Here is a 22,571-nt window from a genome sequence, read left to right as displayed (position 1 = left end):
TCCCTGGCTGGGGAACTGGAAGTAGGATCCTGTAAGCCTCACGATGCAAGGGGGGTAAAAAAAAAAGGGGCCAAAAAAGACAAAACCAAAAACTGTTGGGGAGGCTTCTGATGATCTCCTTTCAACAGAAAAAATACGGATGCCATCAGGGCCAGGAAGGAATTGGCAAGGACCCAGGCTAGGCTTGTGACAGAGGAAGAACCTGGCACAAATCAGTTACAGGTGCAGATGAGGGGACATGATGCTCGGAGGGGTTCAATGATGACAGTGAATACTGTGTGGCTACCGGGTCAGCGTGGGATGACTGGAGAAGATCTAAGAGCTCTGCTGACAAATGGTACTGAAGGTGGACAGAGCAGCGGGCAATTGCCAAACACATCGGTAGTTTCTCTGTGGGGAGAGGGCAGTCGGAAATTTCTTCGCCGTTATTTCCACATCTTGGAGCACCCAGCCTGTCTACCCACTGACTAGTAAGCGGTGTGGGAGCAGGATTTTGTTTCCTGGGGAAACAGGAAGCATACAAGAGACCCACGTGACCGCCTGGCAGTCTAAGACAGTTAGCATCCTTACCTCATGTACTTGTCCCTACACGTCTCCAGAAACTTTTCTATTTGGGTGGGGGTGATCCGGTCCAACTGGTACAGCACCCGGGGCTGGAAGGAAAAAATCCAAGTATGAGTCAGGGCTGGCAGCAATGGAAAATACCTCTATGTCCTGACACATCTGGGAGGGCCGTTACCTCTGTTGTGCCGTTATCGTTGATGCCATATTTATCTCGGGTTTTCTTGATCTTCTCAGAAACCTCCTTAACGAATTTTTTTATCTCCTGAAAGATTACACAACAAACATCAGATACATACTTCTCAGCAATTTGGATTACATGATTCGTTTTGTAAACTTCAGTAACGTGACGAGTCCGTCCTATTTTAGTGGCAGCTAAACATGACACTGTAAAGGGTACGAAATGGATACAGGTTCTATTACAAAATGTTTTTCCAAGGAACACGACACACCATCCACACCCCGGACACATCGTTCATTGGTTTAGTGTTTCTAAGGCCTTTTTACCCTGATGATGCTTCATATGTATACAGTGAAGGCAGGATAGCCCTTCCCACTTGCCACCTTCTCGTCTCTCCCCTGGCACACCCTGCTGCCCACATTCACGCAGCCCAGAGTAAGTACAATTGAACCACTTGTACTTTTAGTCTCTAGACTGATAACTTCTTGAGGTTTCTTCTGCAGTTGTTCTGGTCAATTTAAATACTACGAAGTATGGTTTTGTAGACACTATGTACATTTCAAACACTTGCCTTCATTTCAAAGGAAACACTCCCAAGTCCCAGCTTTGTCTCTGACCCCCAGCTCTGCATTGGTCCCCCATCATGCTCCCTTCCCCCACACAGTCAGAACTTTGTAAGTCTCCAGGAAACCACTCTCAAAGCTGGAAATGAAACATCGGCATATCTGCTGTTCCCATTGTATTTAAGAACAGCACTCTACGCCCCGGGACGATGACAAAATGGAGCAAGAAAAAGGTGAGAAGTACCTCATGTGGAAGATCCATAGGGCACGGCTAGGGACGACAGGCCTAAGTTTTCTGGAAGCTGCTCTAAGGGGAAAACCCATCTGCTTTACAATCTATAGTGTGTCTGTGACATAAACCCAGCCTCAAGGTCACTCCTAGAACCAGGAGCAGCTAGCATCTCCTCTCGGGGAGTTCTCACGGAGGGTATGGTGCGCTTTAATGAACCACACCCATCCATGTCCTGCTGCCAGGGGGTCAGCACCGCGGGACTGACCCTCAGAGCACTTCTCAGGGGAGCTAATGGCACACCCCGCGCAGTAGCAGCGTCCTTCTGAGGCTGCTCATCAGCTGCTCTGGTTCGATCCAGGGGCATGTTTGAGAATGTGGGAAAGGGTGGACAGACCGCACTTCCCCTCAGCAGCCCTCCAGGGAATATAATTCCCCTCAATGGTTCTGGACAGATTGTGAGGGCGCTCTGGCCAACTACAGGCAGCCAGCTGCTCCGCGCGGCAGGCTGAGGGCGGACCCACACACCCGGAGGGACCAGCAGGCGGGCCTGAGGACTGGATGCAGCTGTAGTGGCTGCAAAGCCTCACGAGGTCTTGATCCTTGATTCCGAGGCCGGCTGGGGGGCCCCAGGAAGACCAGCACGCCTGCCCAGACTCTGCTCAATCTATATCACATAGTTGAAAACATCACAAGTTTTGTCTGAAACAAATGTTTCAAAAAGCAGACTGAACAGAAGCCCACTTTTGCAAAAACAAAATCCTCTAATGTAGGGGTCCCCGACCCTTGGGCCACGTACCGCTACCAGTCCCCGGCCTGTTAGGAACCAGGCCGCACAGCAGGAGGTGAGCGGCGGGCGGGCAGGCGAGCGAGCGAAGCTTCATCTGCCCTGCCGCTCCCCATGGCTCGCATTACTGCCTGAACCTCCCCACCCCCGTCCATGGAAAAACTGTCTTCCACGAAACTGCTCCCTGGTGCTGAAAAGGTTGGGGACTGCTGCCATAAGGGACCTACTCAGAGCTTAACACTTAACTAGCCAGGTTTTATCCTAACACTGCAAAAATAAATCTCTTTAGCCTCCCCTAGACCAACGAGCAATTTCTAGCTACTATCTTTTCTGAAAGCAAACCACTAAAACTTCTGAGGTCCACATGGTCCATGTCCACAAGCTCTTCTTAGTCAGCTGCTGCCCAGCCTGGCAAGCTCTCCCTGTGGGGCGGCAGGGCACTGGCCGCATTGCTCTAGAGCAGAGGCCACTCGGGCTGAATAAGGTCAGGGGCTTGGTCAAGACAAGAGGCCCCTCTGCAAAGTCAAATGCCTTCTCCACAGTCTGCTCTCAGGGCAGGGGTTTTCTGCAATGTCATCTTTGCCCACTGAGCATTTCAGTCTGTCTCCTAGGAGCCCAGGTGATCAGGGGGCTACGTGGGTGGAATCCACCACATCTTGGCTGCCCCTTGCTCATGAACACAGGTTTCCCATGACTGTCCTTGTCGGTCAACTCTCCTCATTGACAAAGCGTGGAACTACGTGGAGGGTTACCATGCCGCTCAGCCATCATTCTAGGCAGAAAAGACTTTTATTTAAGAAAGGACTTTCACTAATTTACAAGAACTTGAAAATTCTCAAGAGACTCTTTAAAGAGAAACTCTCCAGGCTTACTTATTAATTACAGGCTTGAGGCTACGTTTTCAGATACAGTTAGTTATTACAAACCACAGGTGGAAATTAGAGCTGGAGAGGGCAGTGGGATAGTCTCTCCTGGTGTGGCTCTGCCTAAAACTGTGAATCTTCAAAAGCGATAATACCCACTTCCACTTAATTTTTCCCCTGTATTATTCAGTATTAAGAACCTCCTTTAAATGGGTGATATCCTCCCTGAGCCTATGTTGTATCCTTTAGGGCGAACTTCTGAAAGCCCTCTTGAACCAGATGTTGCCATTCAATTGCCAGGTGTTCAAGGCACAGGCTAACCAGATGTTGCCGTTCGAATGCCAGAGCCCAAGGCCAAGCAGACCAGGGGGTTTTCATCTGAGAAACTCCGCACACGTGAGCAGTCAAGAGCACACACCTCAAACCATTCCCCAGCTCAGGTGCTGGAAAGGACAGTTTTCAGCTGCCACCCACGTGGACATGCTTCTGGTGGCTTTGCTGAAAGGAATGACTTCCCTTACACAAGAGTTAGGGCAGATATTCTGGAAGTTAGGTTAAAAGGAAAAAAGCTCACTTTTTGGAAATGAAAACTGAAATAAGCTACTAAGAATTCAGCTGGACCAACCCATGCATACTAAGGGAACTCAGAACACGGCAGCTGGCAGGCAGTTAATCACACAACTGACCAGCAGCTAACTCTCACACTCAGTCCACAGTGCGTCTGTGAGCACAGCTGTCGGCCTCTGGCAGGGCCAGGGCTCAGCGCCACCCAGGAGCTGCCTCTGTCTCCTCGGCTCTGACACGGGCCATGGCCGGACAACATTTCAGCAGCTCAGAAAAATCTGCTCTGGCCAGTGGATTTCGGACCCTCTTGGCAAATCTGAGCCCGGATTGTGAGCCACGGGAGGGTGAGGACATGTTCAATCACCTCTGTGTCCCTGTGATCTGTGGGGCGTACAGCACAAGGGGACGGCTGAACAAGTGCTCATTGAACCCACAAGTGCTGCTGGTCAGGGGGTTACTGTCAAACCACGCCTAAGACAAGAAAAGACCAGTCCAAGGTGATGAACAGGGAAGCCCTGTTTGCCAGAACCGGGACAGAAATCTGTGGTCCCCGGGCCTGGCAGACAGCTGGGGTGCAGCAGAACTACTCCTCCACGCTCGGCAGCCACAGCACGTAAGCACGTTACCTCGTTATATTTCTCATAGCCTGTCTCAGTTAAGGTCTTCAAGGAGAAACAGAAACATAAAGAAGTAAATATAATCGTGAAGAAAAATCAAATCACACTTCTCATTTGTTACTTAAGAAAAAAAAAAAAAGAAAAGGAAAAGCTGTGAAGAAACAAAACCAAAACAAAGGCACTCAGCCTAGCCAGACTCTTAATTTTAAATATATTAAGATTTGGAAGCGTCTCTTTTTCACCTTTTCACATCTTGTCATGTTAAAGAATGGAGTGAAGCGCTTTTAACTAAAACATTCTTATTTACGTGTTTTACTATTTTTGTTTTTGATATACTTCAAGGGATACATTTGTGCTATATTTGAATCACCAATCAGTACACAAAGGGAACCAGGTACGGATTCCTGTATCCTTTTGCTTTTTGTTTTGGCCACGCTGCTTTTGATCATAACCATGATTATAAACAGGAAGGAGCAGGTCAGTGAAATAAAAATGAACTGAAAAAACCTTAAGAGGATGTCAAGGTAACAGGTCCCTGGAAGAAAATGGAAGAGGCTGACTCTGCATTTATAACCCATTACAGTAAGAAAAAAAAAAACAATTTAAAATGATAAGGGTGTTAAGTAAATGCTATGACATCATCTATTGTATAAGACACAATAAATGGCATTAAAACAATGCTACTACTATTACAAATGACTGGGATTCAGAACAACCGAGGAAGGAGATGGCCCACAGGATGAAAAAGTGGGTTGTAGGGGGTTGACAGGGACAGGGTTAAAAAAAAAATCAGTTCTCTAACTAAAGCGCTTTTCTTCTACCAGGGAAACACTTGCGCAAAAGACAAACTAAGAAAGACATGAGATAAATTCTTTATGTTGACTGCTGAGACTCTGCCTGGGCCAGTCTTAAATTTTTTAACAAGAAACACTCTTACATAAACACCCTCCCAGCTTATAAACTGCACTGCTGGCACTTGGTGAACAATTCCTTGGTGACAGCAGAGCCGGGTGCATGGCCCCACGGAGCTCACCTGCAGGAAGCTGTCCTGGCAGCAGAGAAACTCATTCTTCTTCGTGATGGACTCAGCGGTCAGGAGCAGCTCATTCTTACTGAGAGCAGGCTCGCTCTGGCACGGGAAGACTGCCTTGGGTATCAAAAGGAAATAAGAGGGATGTGGGGGGCAGTATTGGAGGAAGGGATTTACAAGAGACAAAACAACCTCACTCAGAGTGAGCTTTTAGCAACCTGTGATGTTTTTTTTCTTTCAAAACAAATTGTAGACTCTACCTTTAATATGAAGGTGAAAACGGGATAAACTGATACTCCACCTTATACAAAGGCTTGTGGGCTATTCAGTGGTTTTCATGCCATTTCTCCCCAACCTTCACCCCACCCCAGATTTGCACTAAAATCAGAAATTGTTGTTTTTTAAAAAGAGCCCAAAATTTCAAGAGTGAAAATATTCCCCCACCTCCAAGCTCATGGGGTTTCCCCTAAAATTTTAATGGTTGCACATCACGCTAATGGACGGAGCAGTCTGTATTATTTTTTGACCTGTCCTCCACTGATGGTCTGTGTCTGCTGTAAACAATTCTGGAAGGACATTCTTGGCACATTTAGATCATTTTTGTAGGGCAAATTCCTATAAGTGGAATTTAAATGTTGGTCAAAGGCACCCACATTTAAATTCAGATCAGTGTTGTCCAGCTCTCTCTCAAAAAGATTGTTCTAAATTATACCCCCAGTTAAAGTGTGTGAAATGCGCCTGCTTCTCCACACCCATGGCTTTAACACCGTCTCTATTACACTGTACTAGATACAGACAAGAAGACAAAGCCCTCTTCTATTGGCATTTGATTACTACCAATAACTAGACTTTGAAATTGAGAAACTCTTTTTCCTTTAATACTTGGGGGAAATTATGCAAAGGAACACAAACAGAAAAATATTAACTCAGTGGTGGAGTAGATATGACAGCATTAACTGTGTGCTATGCCAAAGGGCACCTCCATTCTACAGAACTGGCCTTGAAAACACTGACAGATATGATGCTAAATCTTACTTTGATGTTGTCCAGAACTCTTTTAAACTCCAAGGGTTCATCCTTTCCCTCCATGGCTGCAGGATCTAAGCCATCTCCCCCGTAAATGAACTGGATGATATCGCCTGTAGAGCTTCGCACTGTCAGATCATACTGTGAGCAAAGATCTTCCAGGGACTTTACGAGCCTCCTCTAAAGGAAAAGGAGGAGAGGAGACAAAAGCTCAGCTGCTGTGAGAAGACTAGTCACGCATAGAGAGGTGGAGATTTGCAACTCTGAGTTTCAAGGTTACCAGCGCTTTAATCACATAAAAACATTTTATTAGAAACCCCTTAAGAAGAGTCCCCTGACTGTAAGAACAGGCCCACAGGGGCCTCATTAGCCTGTGCAGTGGGATTTAGAATATGCTCCAGCTTCCAGGACTTCAGTGTTTTAGAATACATGCAATTTAAACCCCATCACCCCCGAAGGACTCTGCAAACACTGTTTTCCTAGGCTGCTTCGCCTTCCCTCTCTGTCTCCCTAAGGTATAAATTAATGCAATTGCTTTGCATTTCTAAACACAACTTAATCCAGGACCCCTGTGGACTTCAATATGAATTACAGAGGATCAGGTGCAGGCCACCTTCTGGGACAGAGGGGGAAGAAGAGAGAACAGGAATGGCATTGCTTTTGAACCAGCAGGCAGCAGTGATTTCTCAAGTCTGCTTAGGGAGAAGAACCTCCCACCAGCAGAACACTCCAGCCAGCAATGTGATGGGGGCTCAGGGAGTTAAAAAGAAAGAAATCTTGCTCCAGGCAACTTCAAAACAAAAATCCCTCATGCCACAACTAATTTGTTCTAGGCTAACACATTGCTCTGGGAAAGCCATACTCTCCACTTCAAAAAAGGTAAAGACAAAAAATAAAGTCAACAGACATTTGGGCAAGAGTGGTAAAAGCATTTCACAGGCTGTTAGGTTTCTGACAAAAGCAGCACACTCCAAAGCTAAAGGGCAATTTCCCATCAAAAGATGATTGAAAGGGAAGCAGTTATCAGTGATGCTACAGGAGGTCCAGACGAGGTTATGGAAATAGGTGTGTACTGACTCGGGTCCATTTCGCCCTCATCAGCCTCGTGTGCTCTGGCTCACTCACTCGCATCTCTGGTTTATCAGTCCTGGTTTCCCAGTATACAAAGGGCCGTGCTTCTCAATCCACGGTAGGAAGAAAAGGGACACAAAGCCACAGCAGTTCATGGCCTAGCAACTTGGATTGTTCACTTCATCATGTGTTGTAAGTAGATAAATACATCAAAAAATCAAGAACAAACAAACATAGATTATGGAGTACAGAGCAGAAATGAGAATTAGACACTGGAGAGAAATCCTTTCCTTGTGGTCTTATGGAAGAACAAGGTAGGATGTGTTTTCACTCCTCTGCCATCAGGGGTACTTCTGCGGCAGTCTGAGAAGCACAGGCAGAGAGGAGTGTCTAGCTCAGCCCTGTCCCCGGAGACTACAATCTTACACCTGTACATACAATGGAGAAAAAGCCAGCCCTCCAAGTGTGTCCAAGCCCTCCTGCGGCACTGGAATAGGTTCTTGGAGTCCCTTGGAGTGATATTAATAATGGGTTATATAAATAGTTGCACAGTGAGAAGCAGAGCCCGAGGTAGGTACTGTCACCCCACCTCCGTGTATTAGGAATCAGAGGCTCAGTGAGGTTCGATGACGTGCCCTGGGATGCACTTGGGTCCAAGCTCTCCTCCAGCAATGCTTTGGTACATGTGGTTCCGGCCTGGTCTTCATCATTCGAAGGACATTGTGTGATTTGGAACATACTACCTTTGTAGGTTGTTTATTTCTAGGGTACCATACATCTCTCAATTTTTCCTTATAAATACCAAGACTGGATAAATTAGAGCTCAGGTACAGAATAAGCAAACACTCAGCAGTCAAGATCTGCAGACCCCATCCTGCTTCACTGCTAATGGCCTACATTTCTTCAGGTTACCTGCATGTATCCTGTTTCAGCTGTCTTCACGGCTGTGTCAACCAGACCTTCCCGGCCAGCCATCGTGTGGAAGAAAAACTCGGTTGGTGTCAAACCTGAATAAAAGCTGTTAGCCACAAAGCCTTTGGCAGCTGGGAGCTAAAGAGAGGTAGGAAAAAAAGAAAAATCTAACAAAAAAGTTCAAGGTCCACAATTCCAAAGCCCATTCAAATCAGAAAATGCCTCAACTTCAGGTTAGAAATACCCAGTCAATGCACTCTCACGTTTTATGTCCTTTCCTAAAGGAGAAACAATTTAGCCCAGACCATCCTTACCAGAGACAAGGAGGGTGAGGCCCCAGCCAGGGTTGGTGCTGGTGCCACTGGCAGCCAGGTGGCTCATGAGAGAGAAACCAAAGCTTGGGCTGCTACCCCTAGACCAGGGAGGCAGTTACCAACCTCGGCTCAGAGGGCAACCTGCTGACTGTGACAGCTTGCGCCTCCCCTGGAAAACAACTCCTCCCAAGACACCCTTCCTGTGGGCCAGACCTGTCCACCTCCAAAACATAACCGTGTGCTGCTAATGTTTATGGGGATTCATTTTGGGGCTGTTGAAAATATTCTAAAATTAGACTGTGATGATGATCATACAACTCTGTGAACATACTAAGATGCTGAATTCTATACTTTAAATGGGTGAATATTATGATAAATGAAATGTATCTCAAAAAAAAAAAAACCTGTAAAAGAAACACACATATATAAAACACCATATGAAATGCCAAATGGCCTTTGATCTGGATAGGTCTGTGTTCCTTGGAGGACAACTCAGATGAACAGGCTAACCTCCTGCTTCCCTATTTCTTTTAAGGGGCAGCTGGCATTTCTAGGCAGGCACCATCTACTCCGAAGGCTAGCACTGGGTATCCCTGGTATTTCTTCCTAATTGGTCAGGCTTTGACTATGAGCCAGATGAGCATAGTCAGGTACCACTCCAGTGACCAGCTGGTTGCCTGACCCCTAGTGACTTCTGATCTTGGGCAGAGAACCTGAGTTGTTCCTGAGGCCGCCCGATACAGAGAGTATCTGTCCATTCTCAGTACAGTAGTCCTATCTCCCCAGGAGGGGCTGGACAGAAATCCTACAGTTCCACCGGGCAGGTACAGCTGGGGCATCTCTGCTTCAGTGCAAATAACAGCTGACTCCATCCAGAATTTACTAAGTGACCAAATCTGCTCTAAGTTGTGCTCTGCTGACGCTAGTGTCTAGACCACGAGGGCCAATGGAACCCAGAAGTCATTTACAAGCAGAGTTTAAGAATTCCAGAGAGGGAAACCTGGAATTTCCTGGTCGTTTTACGTGTTCACTGTTTAAAAATCCTTATACTTTTATGTAAGTGCCCCCCAAGTGAGCACACAGATTGAATGCACATGTATGAACACTTGAACACTTGAACACTTAAGGTAAGTTGGATGGGAATCTGAAATCCACCCTCTTGGTCCAAACTCAAGTTATACAGCTCTGAGTTTAACAAGGCTCCTTCTACAGGACTCAAGTTTGGGTTGCAGAGGGAATAACCCCGAGCGGCCGCAACCCTTATACACCAGCTCCAGGAGCCCCTTGGTTGGCAGCCCCAGAGCTTCTGTGACTCTCTTCTGCACTGCTGAAGGTTGTCCTTCAAAGTTCTGCCTCATCCGCTACTGCTTACCTTTGAGTGTTTTTCAAAGTGAGGCAAGGACCTGTTTTCAAAGCCATCTGGCACTCGAGAGCCACTGATGGCTTGCTGTCCCACACAGGCAATCATCTGTGATATGTTAATGAAGGAACCTGGGGAAGCAGGTCAGGAATGTAACATTCATTTACCAAAACGACATTAAATGAAGCGCAAGCAGATCTGTGGGATAAAACAGGAATACGTGGCACAGCCCCCTATCCTCAACAAGTTCATAGTCTAGGGACAGTAAAAGTCAGAACTAGAGCAACACAGGGTAGAGCTATCAGTAACACAAGAAAAGCCGAGCAGGGCTAGAGCTGCTCAGGGGCGAATGAGCACTTTGGGGCTGGAGGAAAGACTTTCAGAGGAGTCTCCCAGAAGGCAGCGGCAACCAGCTGGACATCTGGAGGACATTATGACGTAGACATAGAAGACGTGGGGGAGGAATTCCAAAGTGGGTGGGAGAGTGGGAAGCAAAGACACAGGATAGGAGTGTGGGGTATGTACCAGGAGCAGGGAGTAGGAGAATATGGGGTGAAAGGCAGCAAGGTGAAAGAGACTGGACTTTATTCTGTCAAAAATTTACAGAAACAGGAAAAGCAGGAGGTTCTGAATTTGAGTGCAGTATCATGAAACCTAATGCTTTCAGGTTATGGCTAACTATGACATTTAAGTGTTTTTAATTATCATCAAACATATTATTTTAAAAATCCGCAGGTTTTCTTTCTTTTCTTTAAAAAATAATGTCAAGTTTACTCAAAGCACCCTCAAACTTAGAAACCCACACACATGACCAATGTTTCTCCAAAGGAGTTGGACTTCTAAAAATGCAAATAATTAAGTCTCTTTCTCTATGTATTATTTAAAAAACTTCAGGCCTTTATAAACAAAAGGCCTGAAGTTTGTTTTTTTTGAAGCGCAGCTTGTGGGATCTTAGTTCCCTGACCAGGGATTGAACCTGGGCCCTGGCAGTGAAAGCCTAGAGTCCTAACCACTGGACCGCCAGGGAATTGCCAGGCCTGAAGTTCTGACTCGCATTTCCTAGAACACAACCAGCCAGCCCACATGCAGTGCAGTGACAGCAGCGGCCGGAGGGGGGCACTCACCTTTAGAGCCGCAAAGAGCCATGGTGAGGGGGCTGTTGCTCTTATCCAGCTCCCGGAGGCAGGCGCTGCCCGCGTGGTCGCGGATCACAGACAGCTCCTTCAGGATCAAAGCCTGGCAGGAGAAAGGGAGATGCGTGGTGGCTCTGTGATTACCGAAGTTCAATGAGACGTTTAAGGAAATGTGAAGAATTTCAGCAAGATGTCAGATTTCCAGCAGATAAAAGGTTTCAGAGCCTTAGAAGACCAAGATGCCCTGTCTCTATAGACTGACATCTTCCACAGGCTGCCATAATCGGTATGTAAGGAAAAAACAATCCTTGGGCAATTCTTTAAATGGCCAATAAAGTACAATGTGCTTGCTTGGCTTTGGGTACAGTACCCTATACGGCAATGTATCCATATATAAATTACTGTACATACTCATGCATGTGTATACTGTGTCTAAACAAGTATAGTATCTTATACTTCATAACAAATTATGTAATATGTAGTAAAAGAGAATTGCTTGTGCTATTTGTAAAATTTGTCTCTCTGCTAAGAACACACCTGAATTACCACCAGTTAAGTATGTTGTGGGGTGACTCTATAGGAATATTCCAGTCCATGAGCTCACCCAGATTGTCATCTCTCAACTCACAACTTACAATGCTGAAGCAGTTAGGAGTCATGCTTCCATTAAAAATGAGTACAGCTGAGGCCTCAGGTAATTTTCTATGTGAGAAACACCCATTTCTCTCTCTCTCTGTTTTTCTTTAAGAGTTAGTGAGATAAAGAATGAGCTAAATGCCATCCACCAGAGGGCAGACAGCAGAAGCAAGAACTACAATCCTGCAGCCTGTGGAACAAAAATGACTTTCACAGAAAGACAGACAAAATGAAAAGGCAGAGGACTATGTACCAAATGAAGGAACAAGATAAAACCCCAGAAAAACAACTAAATGAAGTGGAGATAGGCAACCTATCAGAAAAAGAATTCAGAATAATGATAGTGAAGATGATCCAGGACCTCGGAAAAAGAATGGAGGCAAAGATCGAAAAGATGCAAGAAATGTTTAACAAAGACCTAGAAGAATTAAAGAACAAACAAACAGAGATAAACAATACAATAACTGAAATGAAAAATAAACTAGAAGGAATCAATAGCAGAATAACTGAGGCAGAAGAATGGATAAATGAAATGAAAGACAAAATGGTAGAAATAATTGCCAAGGAGCAGAGTAAAGAATGAAAAGAAATGAAGACAGCCTAAGAGACCTCTGGGACAACATTAAATGCACCAACATTCACATTATAGGGGTCCCAGAAGGAGAAGAGAGAAAGAAAGGACCCAAGAAAATATTTGAAGAGATTACAGTTGAAAAATTCCCTAACATGGGAAAAGAAATAGCCATCCAAGTCCAGGAAGCGCAGCGAGTCCTAGGCAGGATAAACCCAAGGAGAAACACATTGAGACACATAGGAATCAAACTGACAAAAATTAAAGACAAAGAAAAATTATTGAAAGCAACAAGGGAAAAATGACAAATATACAAGGGAACTCCCATAAGGTTAACAGTTGATTTCTCAGCAGAAACTCTACAAGCTGGAAGGCAGTGGCACGATATACTTAAAGTGATGAAAGGGAAGAACCTACAACAAAGATTATTCTACCCGGCAAGGATCTCATTCAGATTCAACTGAGAAATCAAAAGCTTTACAGACAAGCAAAAGCTAAGAGAATTCAGCACCACCAACCAGCTCTACAACAAATGCTAAAGGAACTTCTCTAAGTGGGAAACACAAGAGAAGAAAAGGACCTACAAAAACAAACCCAAAACAATTAAGAAAACGGTAACAGGAACATACATATTGATAATTACTTTAAATGTGAATGGATTAAATGCTCCAAGCAAAAGACACAGGCTCACTGAATGGAAACAAAAACTCGCTGAAAGTGAGGGGATGGAAAAAGATATTCCATGCAAATGGAAATCAAAAGAAAGCTGGAGTAGCAATACTCATATCAGATAAAATAGACTTTAAAATGAAGAATGTTACAAGAGACAAGGAAGGACACTACATAATGATCAAGGGATCAATCAAAAAAGAAGATATAACAATTATAAATATATACGCACCCAACAGAGGAGCACCTCAATACATAAGGCAAATGCTAACAGCTATAAAAGAGGAAATTGACAGTAACACAATAATAGTGGGGGACTTTAACCCCTCACTTGCACCAATGGACAGAAAACTAAGGAAACACAAGCTTTAAATGATACAAGAGACCAGACAGATTTAATTGATATTTACAGGCCATTCCATCTGAAAACAGCAGAATACACTTTCTTCTCAAGTGCACACAGAACATTCTCCAGGATAGATCACATCTCGGGTCACAAATCAAGCCTCGGCAAGTTTAAGAAAACTGAAATCATATCAAGCATCTTTTCTGACCACAACGCTATGAGATTAGAAATACATTACAGGGAAAAAACCATAAAAAACACAAACAGATGGAGGCTAAACAGTACGCTACTAAATGACCAAGAGATCACTGAAAAAATCAAAGAGGAATTCAAAAAACACCTAGAGACAAATGACAAGGAAAACACGACAACCCAAAACCTATGGGATGCAGCAAAAGCGGTTCTAAGAGGGAAGTTTATGGCAATACAATCCTACCTCAAGAAACAAGAATCTCAAAAAAACAATCTAACCTTACACCTAAAGGAAATAGAGAAAGAAGAACAAACAAAACCCAAAGTTAGCAGAAGGAAAATAATCATAAAGATCAGAGCAGAAATAAATGAAATAGAAACAAAGAAAACAATAGCAAAGATCAATAAAACTAAAAGCTGGTTCTTTGAGAAGATAAACAAAATTGATAAACCTTTAGCCAGACTCATCAAGAAAAAGAGGGAGAGGACTCAAATCAATAAAATTAGAAATGAAAAAGGAGAAGTTACAACAGACACCGCAGAAATACAAAGCATCCTAAGAGACTACTACAAGCAACTCTATGCCAATAAAATGGACAACCTGGAAGAAACGGACAAATTCTTAGAAAGGTATAACCTTCCAAGACTGAACCAGGAAGAAATAGAAAATATGAACAGACCAATCACAAGTAATGAAATTGAAACTGTGATTAAAAATCTTCCAACAAGCAAAAGTCCAGGACCAGACGGCTTCACAGGTGAATTCTATCAAACATTTAGAGAAGAGCTAACACCCATCCTTCTCAAACTCTTCCAAAGAATTGCAGAGGAAGGAGCACTCCCAAACTCATTCTATGAGGCCACCATCACCCTGATACCAAAACCAGACAAAGATACTACAAAAAAAGAAAATTACAGACCAATATCATTGATGAATATAGATGCAAAAATCCTCAACAAAATACTAGCAAACAGTATCCAACAACATATTAAAAGGATCATACACCACGATCAGGTGGAATTTACCCCAGGGATGCAAGGATTCTTCAATATATGCAAATCAATCAATGTGATACACCATATTAACAAACTGAAGGATAAAAACCATATGATCATATCAATAGATGCAGAAAAAGCTTTTGACAAAATTCAACACCGATTTATGATAAAAACTCTCCAGGGCACAGAGGGAACCTACCTTAACATAATAAAGGCCATGTGTGACAAACCCACAGCAGACATCATTCACAATGTTGAAAAACTGAAAGCATTTCCTCTAAGATCAGGAAGAAGAGAAGGATGTCCACTCTCGCCACTATTTTTCAACATAGTTTTGGAAGTCCTAGCCACGGCAATCAGAGTAGAAAAAGAAATAAAAGGAATACAAATTGGAAAAGAAGAAATAAAACTGTCACTGTTTGCAGATGACATGATACTATACATACAGAATCCTAAAGATGCCACGGGAAAACGGCTAGAACTAATCAATGAATTTGGTAAAGTTGTAGGATACAAAATTAATGCACAGAAATCCCTTGCATTCCTATACACTAACAACAAAAGATCAAAAAGAGAAATTAAGGAAACAATCACATTCACCATTGCAACAAAAAGAATAAAATACCTAGGAATAAACCTACCTAAGGAGGTAAAAGACCTGTACTCAGAAAACTATAAGACACTGATGAAAGAAATCAAAGATGACACAAAAAGATGGAAAGATATACCATGTTCTTGGACTGGAAGAATCAATATTGTGAAAATGACTGTACTACCCAAAGCAATCCACAGAGTCAATGCAATCCCTATCAAATTACCAATGGCATTTTTTACGGAACTAGAACAAATCATCTTAAAATTTGTATGGAGACACAAAAGACCCCGAAGAGCCAAAGCAGTCTTGAGGGAAAAAAACAGAGCTGGAGGAATCCGACTCTCTGACTTCAGACTATACTACAAAGTTACAGTAATCAAGACGATATGGTACTGGCACAAAAACAGAAATACAGATCAATGGAACAGGATAGAAAGCCTAGAGATAAACCCACGCACCTATGGTCAACTAATCTATGACAAAGGAGGTAAGGATATACAATGGAGAAAAGACAGTCTCTTCAATAAGTGTTGCTGGGAAAACTGGACAGCTACATGTAAAAGAATGAAATTAGAACACTCCCTAGGACTTCTCTAGTGGCGCAGTGGTTAAGAATCTGCCTGCCAATGCAGGGGACACAGGGTTAATATATGGTCTGGGAAGATCCCACATGCCACAGAGCAACTAAGCCCGTGAGCCACAACTACCGAGCCTGTGCTCTAGAGCCCGCGAGCCACAACTACTTTGCCGCAACTACTGAAGCCCGTGTGCCTAGAGACCGTGCTCCACAACAAGAGAAGCCACTGCAATGAGAAGCCCACACACCACAACGAAGAGTAGCCCCTGCTCGATGCAACTCAAGAAAGCATGCGCACAGCAACAAGGACCCAATGTAGCCAAAAATAAATAAATTAAATAAATAAATTAAAAAAAAAAAAAGGAACACTCCCTAACACCATACACAAAAATAAACTCAGAATGGATTAAAGACCTAAATGTAAGAGCGGACACTATAAAACTCTTAGAGGAACATGTAGGAAGAACACTCTATGACATAAATCACAGCAAGATCTTTTTTGACCCACCCCCTAGAGTAATGGAAATAAAAACAAAAACAAACAAATGGGACCTAATGAAACTTAAAAGCTTCTGTACAGCGAAGGAAACCATAAACAAGACTAAAAGACAACCCTCAGAATGGGAGAAAATATTTGCAAACAAAGAAGCTGACAAAGGATTAATCTCCAAAATATATAAGCAGCTCATGCAGCTCAATATTAAAAAACAAACAACCCAATGAAAAAATGGGCAGAAGACCTAAATAGACATTTCTCCAAAGACGACATACAGATGGCCAAGAGGCACATGAAAAGCTGCTCACCATCACTAATTATTAGAGAAATGCAAATCAAAACTACAATGAGGTATCACCTCACACTGGTCAGAATGGCCATCATCAAAAAATCTACAAACAACAAATGCTGGAGAGGGTGTAGAGAAAAGGGAACCCTCTTGCACTGTTGATGGGATTGTAAATTGATACAGCCACTATGGAGAACAGTATGGAGGTTCCTCAAAAAATTAAAAATAGAATTACCATATGACCCAGCAATCCCACTACTGGGCATATACCCTGAGAAAACCATAATTCAAAAAGACACATGCACCCCAATGTTCACTGCAGCACTACTTAGCCAGGTCATGGAAGCAACCTAAATGTCCACTGACAGATGAATGGATAAAGAAGATATGGTACATATATACAATGGAATATTACTCAGCCATGAAAAGGAAAGAAATTTGGTCATTTGTAGAGACGTGGCTGGACCTAGAGACTGTCATACAGAGTGAAGTAAGTCAGAAAGAGAAAAACAAATATCGTATGCTAACACATATATATGGAATCTAAAAAAAAAAAAAAATGGTCATGAAGAACCTAGGGACAGGACGGGAATAAAGACGCAGACCGACTAGAGAATGGACTTGAGGACACGGGGAGGGGGAAGGGTAAGCTGGGACAAAGTGAGAGAGTGGCATGTATATATATACACTACCAAATGTAAAACCGATAGCTAGTGGGAAGCAGCCGCATAGCACAGGGAGATCAGCTTGGGGCTTTGTGACCACCTAGAGGGGTGGGATAGGGAGGGTGGGAGAGAGATGAAAGAGGGAGGGGATATGGGGATATATGTATACGTATACCTGATTCACTTTGTTATAAAGCAGAAACTAACACACTATTGTAAAGCAATTACACTCTAATAAAGACGTTAAAAAAAATGTGGTACATATATACAATGGAATATTACTCAGCCATTAAAAGGAACGAAATTGGGTCATTTTTAGAGACATGGATGGACCTAGAGACTGTAATACAGTGTGAAGTAAGTCAGAAAGAGAAAAATATCGTATGTTAACACATATATGTGGAATCTAGAAAGATGGTACAGATGAACCAGTTTGCAAGACAGAAATAGAGACACAGATGCAGAGAACAAACGTATGGACACCAAGGGGGGAAAGCAGTGTGGGGAGCGGTGGAGGTGGGATGAATTGGGAGATTAGGGTTGACATGTATACACTAATTTGTATAAAACAGATAACTAATAAAACGAATTTAAAAGAAAAGAAAACAATGAGCTAAAGGTATGTATAAAATAGATAACTAATAAGGATCTACTGTAGAGCACAGGGAACTACTCAGTACTCTGTAGTGGCCTGCATGGGAGAATAATCTAAAGAAGAGTGGAGATGTATACATATATATATAACCGATTCACTCTGCTGTACACCTGAAACTGACACAACATTGTAAATCAACTATACTCCAATACAAATCAAAAAAAAACAAAAAGAATGAGTTAACTGTGAACACCTCACACAACGCTGCTTTCTGTCTGCTTTAAAAAGTTCATTTCATCAGAAAATTTCTTACTGTTCAAAAAACCTTTCTTCTCTGCTTAGGTGAGTTAAAGCTCTGAGCCCCAGGCTACTGGGGAGGCAGAAGAGAGCCAGGCAAAACGCTGGTGCAGGCAGACTGCTGAGCCAGGCTGCTTCAGAGAATATGCAGGACTCTCAGGCAACTATGACTGTGACATGTGCTGGTCCAGTTCTCAGCTAACCTAGCTCCAAATGTGAGAGGGCAGCACACTGGTATGTGACTCTCAGACAGGAATTATCCACGTCTCTTTCAAAGACCATCCATTCAAAGAACTGTGGTGTCAGTCTCTAGCCACAGGATGCTGGAAACCGGAAGGGCAGAAGCACTGAAGTATCAGGTACAGAAGGGGCCCAAGCGTGATGCTGGAGCAAGAGCAGCACCATGTGGCCAAATGAACAGGCGGCCGTGTTTTCACCACCTAGAACATGAAATGCTGGAAGAGATGCAATGGATCTAACGGGAGGCCCTCACCACTTTAGAACACACACAAGCTGCACAGCACAGAGATGGGCTAAAGCCACTGCCTTTCCTTCCCACTCACCTCTGCTCCTTCTCCTCAGGGCCTACAGCGCCACCCAGTGATGAAGTGGCTAAACTGACCAGAAGAGCCAGACTCACCTCCAGGGTCTCCTCAGCAGTGCAGCCAGGCTGCTGCTGCAGCTTGCCTGTGTTCAGGGCTTCAATGTACTCATCACATTTTTTGTAGCCAGCATTCAGCAACTCATACTTGGCCTTCAGCAGGCCTTGGCCAGGTGTGACGTCACCAATCCCAATTGAGAATCCACGGTTAGCTGCAGAATAGTTGCCCGGGAGAGCAGGAAGAGAGAGCCACGGATGTTAGTCAACCTGCTGCACAGAAACAAGTTTAAACCTTCAGAGAACTTGTTACAACCCAATTAAACAAAATGTTTCTGTATCAGTCTCTAGGGAGTTACACAACAATGACTAAGACTCACTAACTCCTCTGAGACCTCACAACCTACAGTGATGTCCCAACTAACTACACTATAAAGCAGACAGCCATTAAATAGTAAAGAGTGCCTGAGAAAGCCAGCTATGGAAAGTGGGCCACCTGATTGCTGGTTCTCAGCATCGCAGAGACCTTTCTGCCCCGATTCTCTCTTTCAGAAATTATTATTCCGAAATACAGAGACTAAGAAACAAATGTAAACTCCACCTTTGATGGAACTATACAGTAATCCTAACCCTTATATCTGCCTATGAGAGGTTACTGGCTTAGTAGGGTGGGGAAGGGGATGCGTAAAAGTGGCTGCAGAAAGGAGGGCCATGAGTCTGGAAAGTCTCAGAAACAAAATCCTCAGGTTCTGTGGGAGGTAATATAGGTGCTGGAAACAGGGAAACCCAGTGGAAAGTTTGTACAGGCATACCTTGTTTTATTGTGCTTCACAGATATTGTGGTTTTTAAAAAATTGAAGGTTTGTGGCAACCTTGTGTTGAACAAGTCTAAAAGCACAATTTTTCCAACAGCATCTGCTTACTTTGTGTCTCTGTGTCAAATTTCGGTAATGCTCATAATATTTCAAACTTTTTCATTACTATTATATTTTTTATGGTGATCTGTACTGTGACTACTATGACTCACTGAAGGCTCAAATGATTAGCATTTTTTAGCGATAAAGTATTTGTAATTAAGGTATGTACTTTTTTTTTTTTGCGGTACGCGGGCCTCTCACTGTTGTGGCCTCTCCCGTTGCGGAGCACAGGCTCCGGATGCACAGGCTCAGCCACTATGGCTCACGGGCCCAGCCACTCCGCAGCATGTGGGATCTTCCTGGACTGGGGCACGAACCCGCATCCTCTGCATCGGCAGGTGGACTCTCAACCACTGTGCCACCAGGGAAGCCCTGTACAGTGTTTTTTAAGACACAATACTATTGCACACTTAACAGACTATAGTATAGTGTAAACAACTTCTGTAACCACTGGGAAACCAAACAGTTCATGTGACTTGCTTCATTGTGGTATTTGCTTTATCGTGGTGGTCTGGAACTGAACCTGCAATGTCTCTGAGGTCTGCCTACAAGAAACAGGCCCCAGATCCTTACGCCTCTGGGAGACAGAGTGATAGAGAAGGTGTATCTGGGGATCAAGAATAGGAAGTCTTAAAAAAAAAATTAAAATAAGGAAAGAAAAAGAAAAGAACTACCAGCAAGGGACTTCCCTGGTGGCGCAGTGGTTAAGAATTCGCCTGCCAATGCAGGGGACAAATGTTCAAGCCCTGGTCTGGGAAGACCCCACATGCTGCAGAGCAACTAAGCCTGTGCGCCACAACTACTGAGCCTGTGCTCTAGAGCCTGTGAGCCACAACTACTGAGCCCCCGTGCCACAACTACTGAAGCCCATGAGCCTAGAGCCCGTGCTCCACTACAAGAGAAGCCACTGCAATGAGAAGCCCGTTCACCGCATTGAAGAGTAGCCCCTGCTCGCCACAACTAGAGAAAGTCCATGTGCAGCAATGAAGACCCAATGCAGCCAAAAAAAGAAAAAAGAACTACTGGCAAATAAGAACAATGGTTGGGTTGGAAATTAAATATATGGTAGTGAAAAAAACTTTTAAAAATCAATAAAGTTGTTAAAATAAAATTGAATCCAGAAACAAAGAAATGGACAACAGGGAAAATGAGAGAATCAGTCCAAGAACTCTAGTAGATAATGAACAGAAATTCAAAAAAGAAAGAACAGAGAAAGTAAAAGGGAGAAAATGATCAGAAAAAGTACAAGAAAATATCCAGAACTGAAGGACACAAGTTGCAGATTAAGAGAGCTTATACAGTGCTCAGCGCGATGAGTGACAACAGACCCATCACAAGGTTGTGTCATTGTGAACTTTCAGAATGCCAGAAACAAAGAGGAGTCTCAAAGCTTCCAGAATAAAAAGACAATTCAGGATAAACAACAAGGTTCTAATGTGTCTAGCACAGGGAACTATATTTAATATCCTGTGATAAATCATAATGAAAAAGAACGTTAAAAAAATAGATGTGTAGAACTGAGTCACTGTGCTGTACAGCAGAGACTGGCACAACGTTGTAAATCCACTATTGCTTCAATTAAAAAAAAAAAGACAATTCTAATATAAAAATTGGGGAATAAGAACAGAAATACACTTTACAGCAACCCTTAAAGCTACAACAGAGTAGAGCAATCCCTTCAAAATTCTCAGGGAAAATAATCTTCAGTCTAGAATTCTACACCCAGCCAAAGAGTCAAGTATAAGAGTAGACTAAAGATGTTTTTGGGCATGCAAAAAATCTCCTGGCCTGTGGTATGTTCAAAGCATAAGCAAGCAAAGGTAATAGAATAGTGCAAGGATCGTAGAGAAATACTGAGTAACCCTGTAGGGCTGAACCGTGGAAGACCCAGAGGGTGATAGTCTTGCACAGGTACCTTGGAAGCAGCCCATGAAGGGCCCTTTATGTAACAATCCTATCTGATGGGCGTTAGGGAGCTACTGTAGCTTTTGAGAAGAGAACTGCAAAGCAAATTCAAATCTGCAGCCAAACTAGTCAGTACCAAGTTAATTTCATTAAGAAAAGCATAAATAGTTTCTCCTGGAACAAGTATCCTTTCCTTTGTGTGTGTGTATGTGTGTGCGGCAGGGGGATGAAACAGTAAAAGAAACCCCCGAAACACCAATAACTCCTATCAATAAAACGAGGATGCTGAGATACTCACACAGGTAGACGGGGGCCAGCCTGGCGAGCCGTGACATCGCATCGGCAGCTTCGTTCTGCCCCCAGTCTCGCAGCAGAATGTAAAAAATATTGTTCTTGGATCCTGATCCCAGCGTTCCTTTGTCCATGCTGCCAGTCATCAGCTCGCTGTTCTGGATAGTGACGTCTGCAAGGAAACAACGATCACGGACTTACACAGACAATTATTACTTTGCCTCATTCCAAAAGGAATTTGAGGCAGTTGAGAAAATGTGTTCTCGCATTAAAAGTTAAAGCAGAACAAATAGATAGGCTCTTAAAGAAAATTTTTTTTGAGGGAAAAAAAGAGAAATCTGGGAACTTCTGAAAAGCATGAAAGGTCTAGTTAGTTACCCTATAGTTCTAACTCTGAAAGGTACTAGTTGACACTCATTGTCCTTATCTGTGAACTGTGGATGACAGTATCAAGCTCTTGCCATCTTGATGTCATGGGGATGTTTTGAGCATCAACTCAATCATGTTCAACGAAGTGTTGTTTATAAAGCACTTTGGTATTTACCTAAGACACTGAAGACTAACAGTGGCACCATCATGAAAAGCCTAAACAACAAAATGAAATTTGTATCTAGAAACAAACAAAACATAATCTAAAACAAGAAGCCAAAATACATTAAAGACCAGAGAGTATATTTTCAAAAGAATGGTTATAAACCTGGGGAAAAAATATCAGTGCCCTT

At 43.4% G+C, this 22,571-nt stretch overlaps 1 protein-coding gene across 2 annotated transcripts in view; it reads right to left on the bottom strand.

The window, feature by feature from the left end:
* Positions 1–22,571, bottom strand: part of POLR3A (RNA polymerase III subunit A) — a 51,551-nt gene that overhangs the window by 10,518 nt on the left and 18,462 nt on the right. Inside the window, exons 15-24 of one of the 2 annotated variants that reach the window (XM_067710397.1) lie at positions 21,857–22,021; positions 18,779–18,951; positions 11,203–11,314; positions 10,091–10,209; positions 8,405–8,542; positions 6,431–6,601; positions 5,399–5,512; positions 4,375–4,410; positions 740–826; positions 571–653 (exon numbers count right to left, since the gene is read on the bottom strand). In XM_067710397.1, the coding sequence (XP_067566498.1) occupies positions 571–653; positions 740–826; positions 4,375–4,410; positions 5,399–5,512; positions 6,431–6,601; positions 8,405–8,542; positions 10,091–10,209; positions 11,203–11,314; positions 18,779–18,951; positions 21,857–22,021 (1,198 nt within the window). The remainder of the gene's footprint in view (positions 1–570; positions 654–739; positions 827–4,374; positions 4,411–5,398; positions 5,513–6,430; positions 6,602–8,404; positions 8,543–10,090; positions 10,210–11,202; positions 11,315–18,778; positions 18,952–21,856; positions 22,022–22,571) is intronic. The other variant, XM_067710398.1, reaches the window with a different exon arrangement.

Source organism: Pseudorca crassidens, chromosome 16, assembly GCF_039906515.1.
Source record: "Pseudorca crassidens isolate mPseCra1 chromosome 16, mPseCra1.hap1, whole genome shotgun sequence".
NCBI classification, from domain to species: domain Eukaryota; kingdom Metazoa; phylum Chordata; class Mammalia; order Artiodactyla; family Delphinidae; genus Pseudorca; species Pseudorca crassidens.
This window is presented reverse-complemented; position numbering and strand designations above follow the sequence as displayed.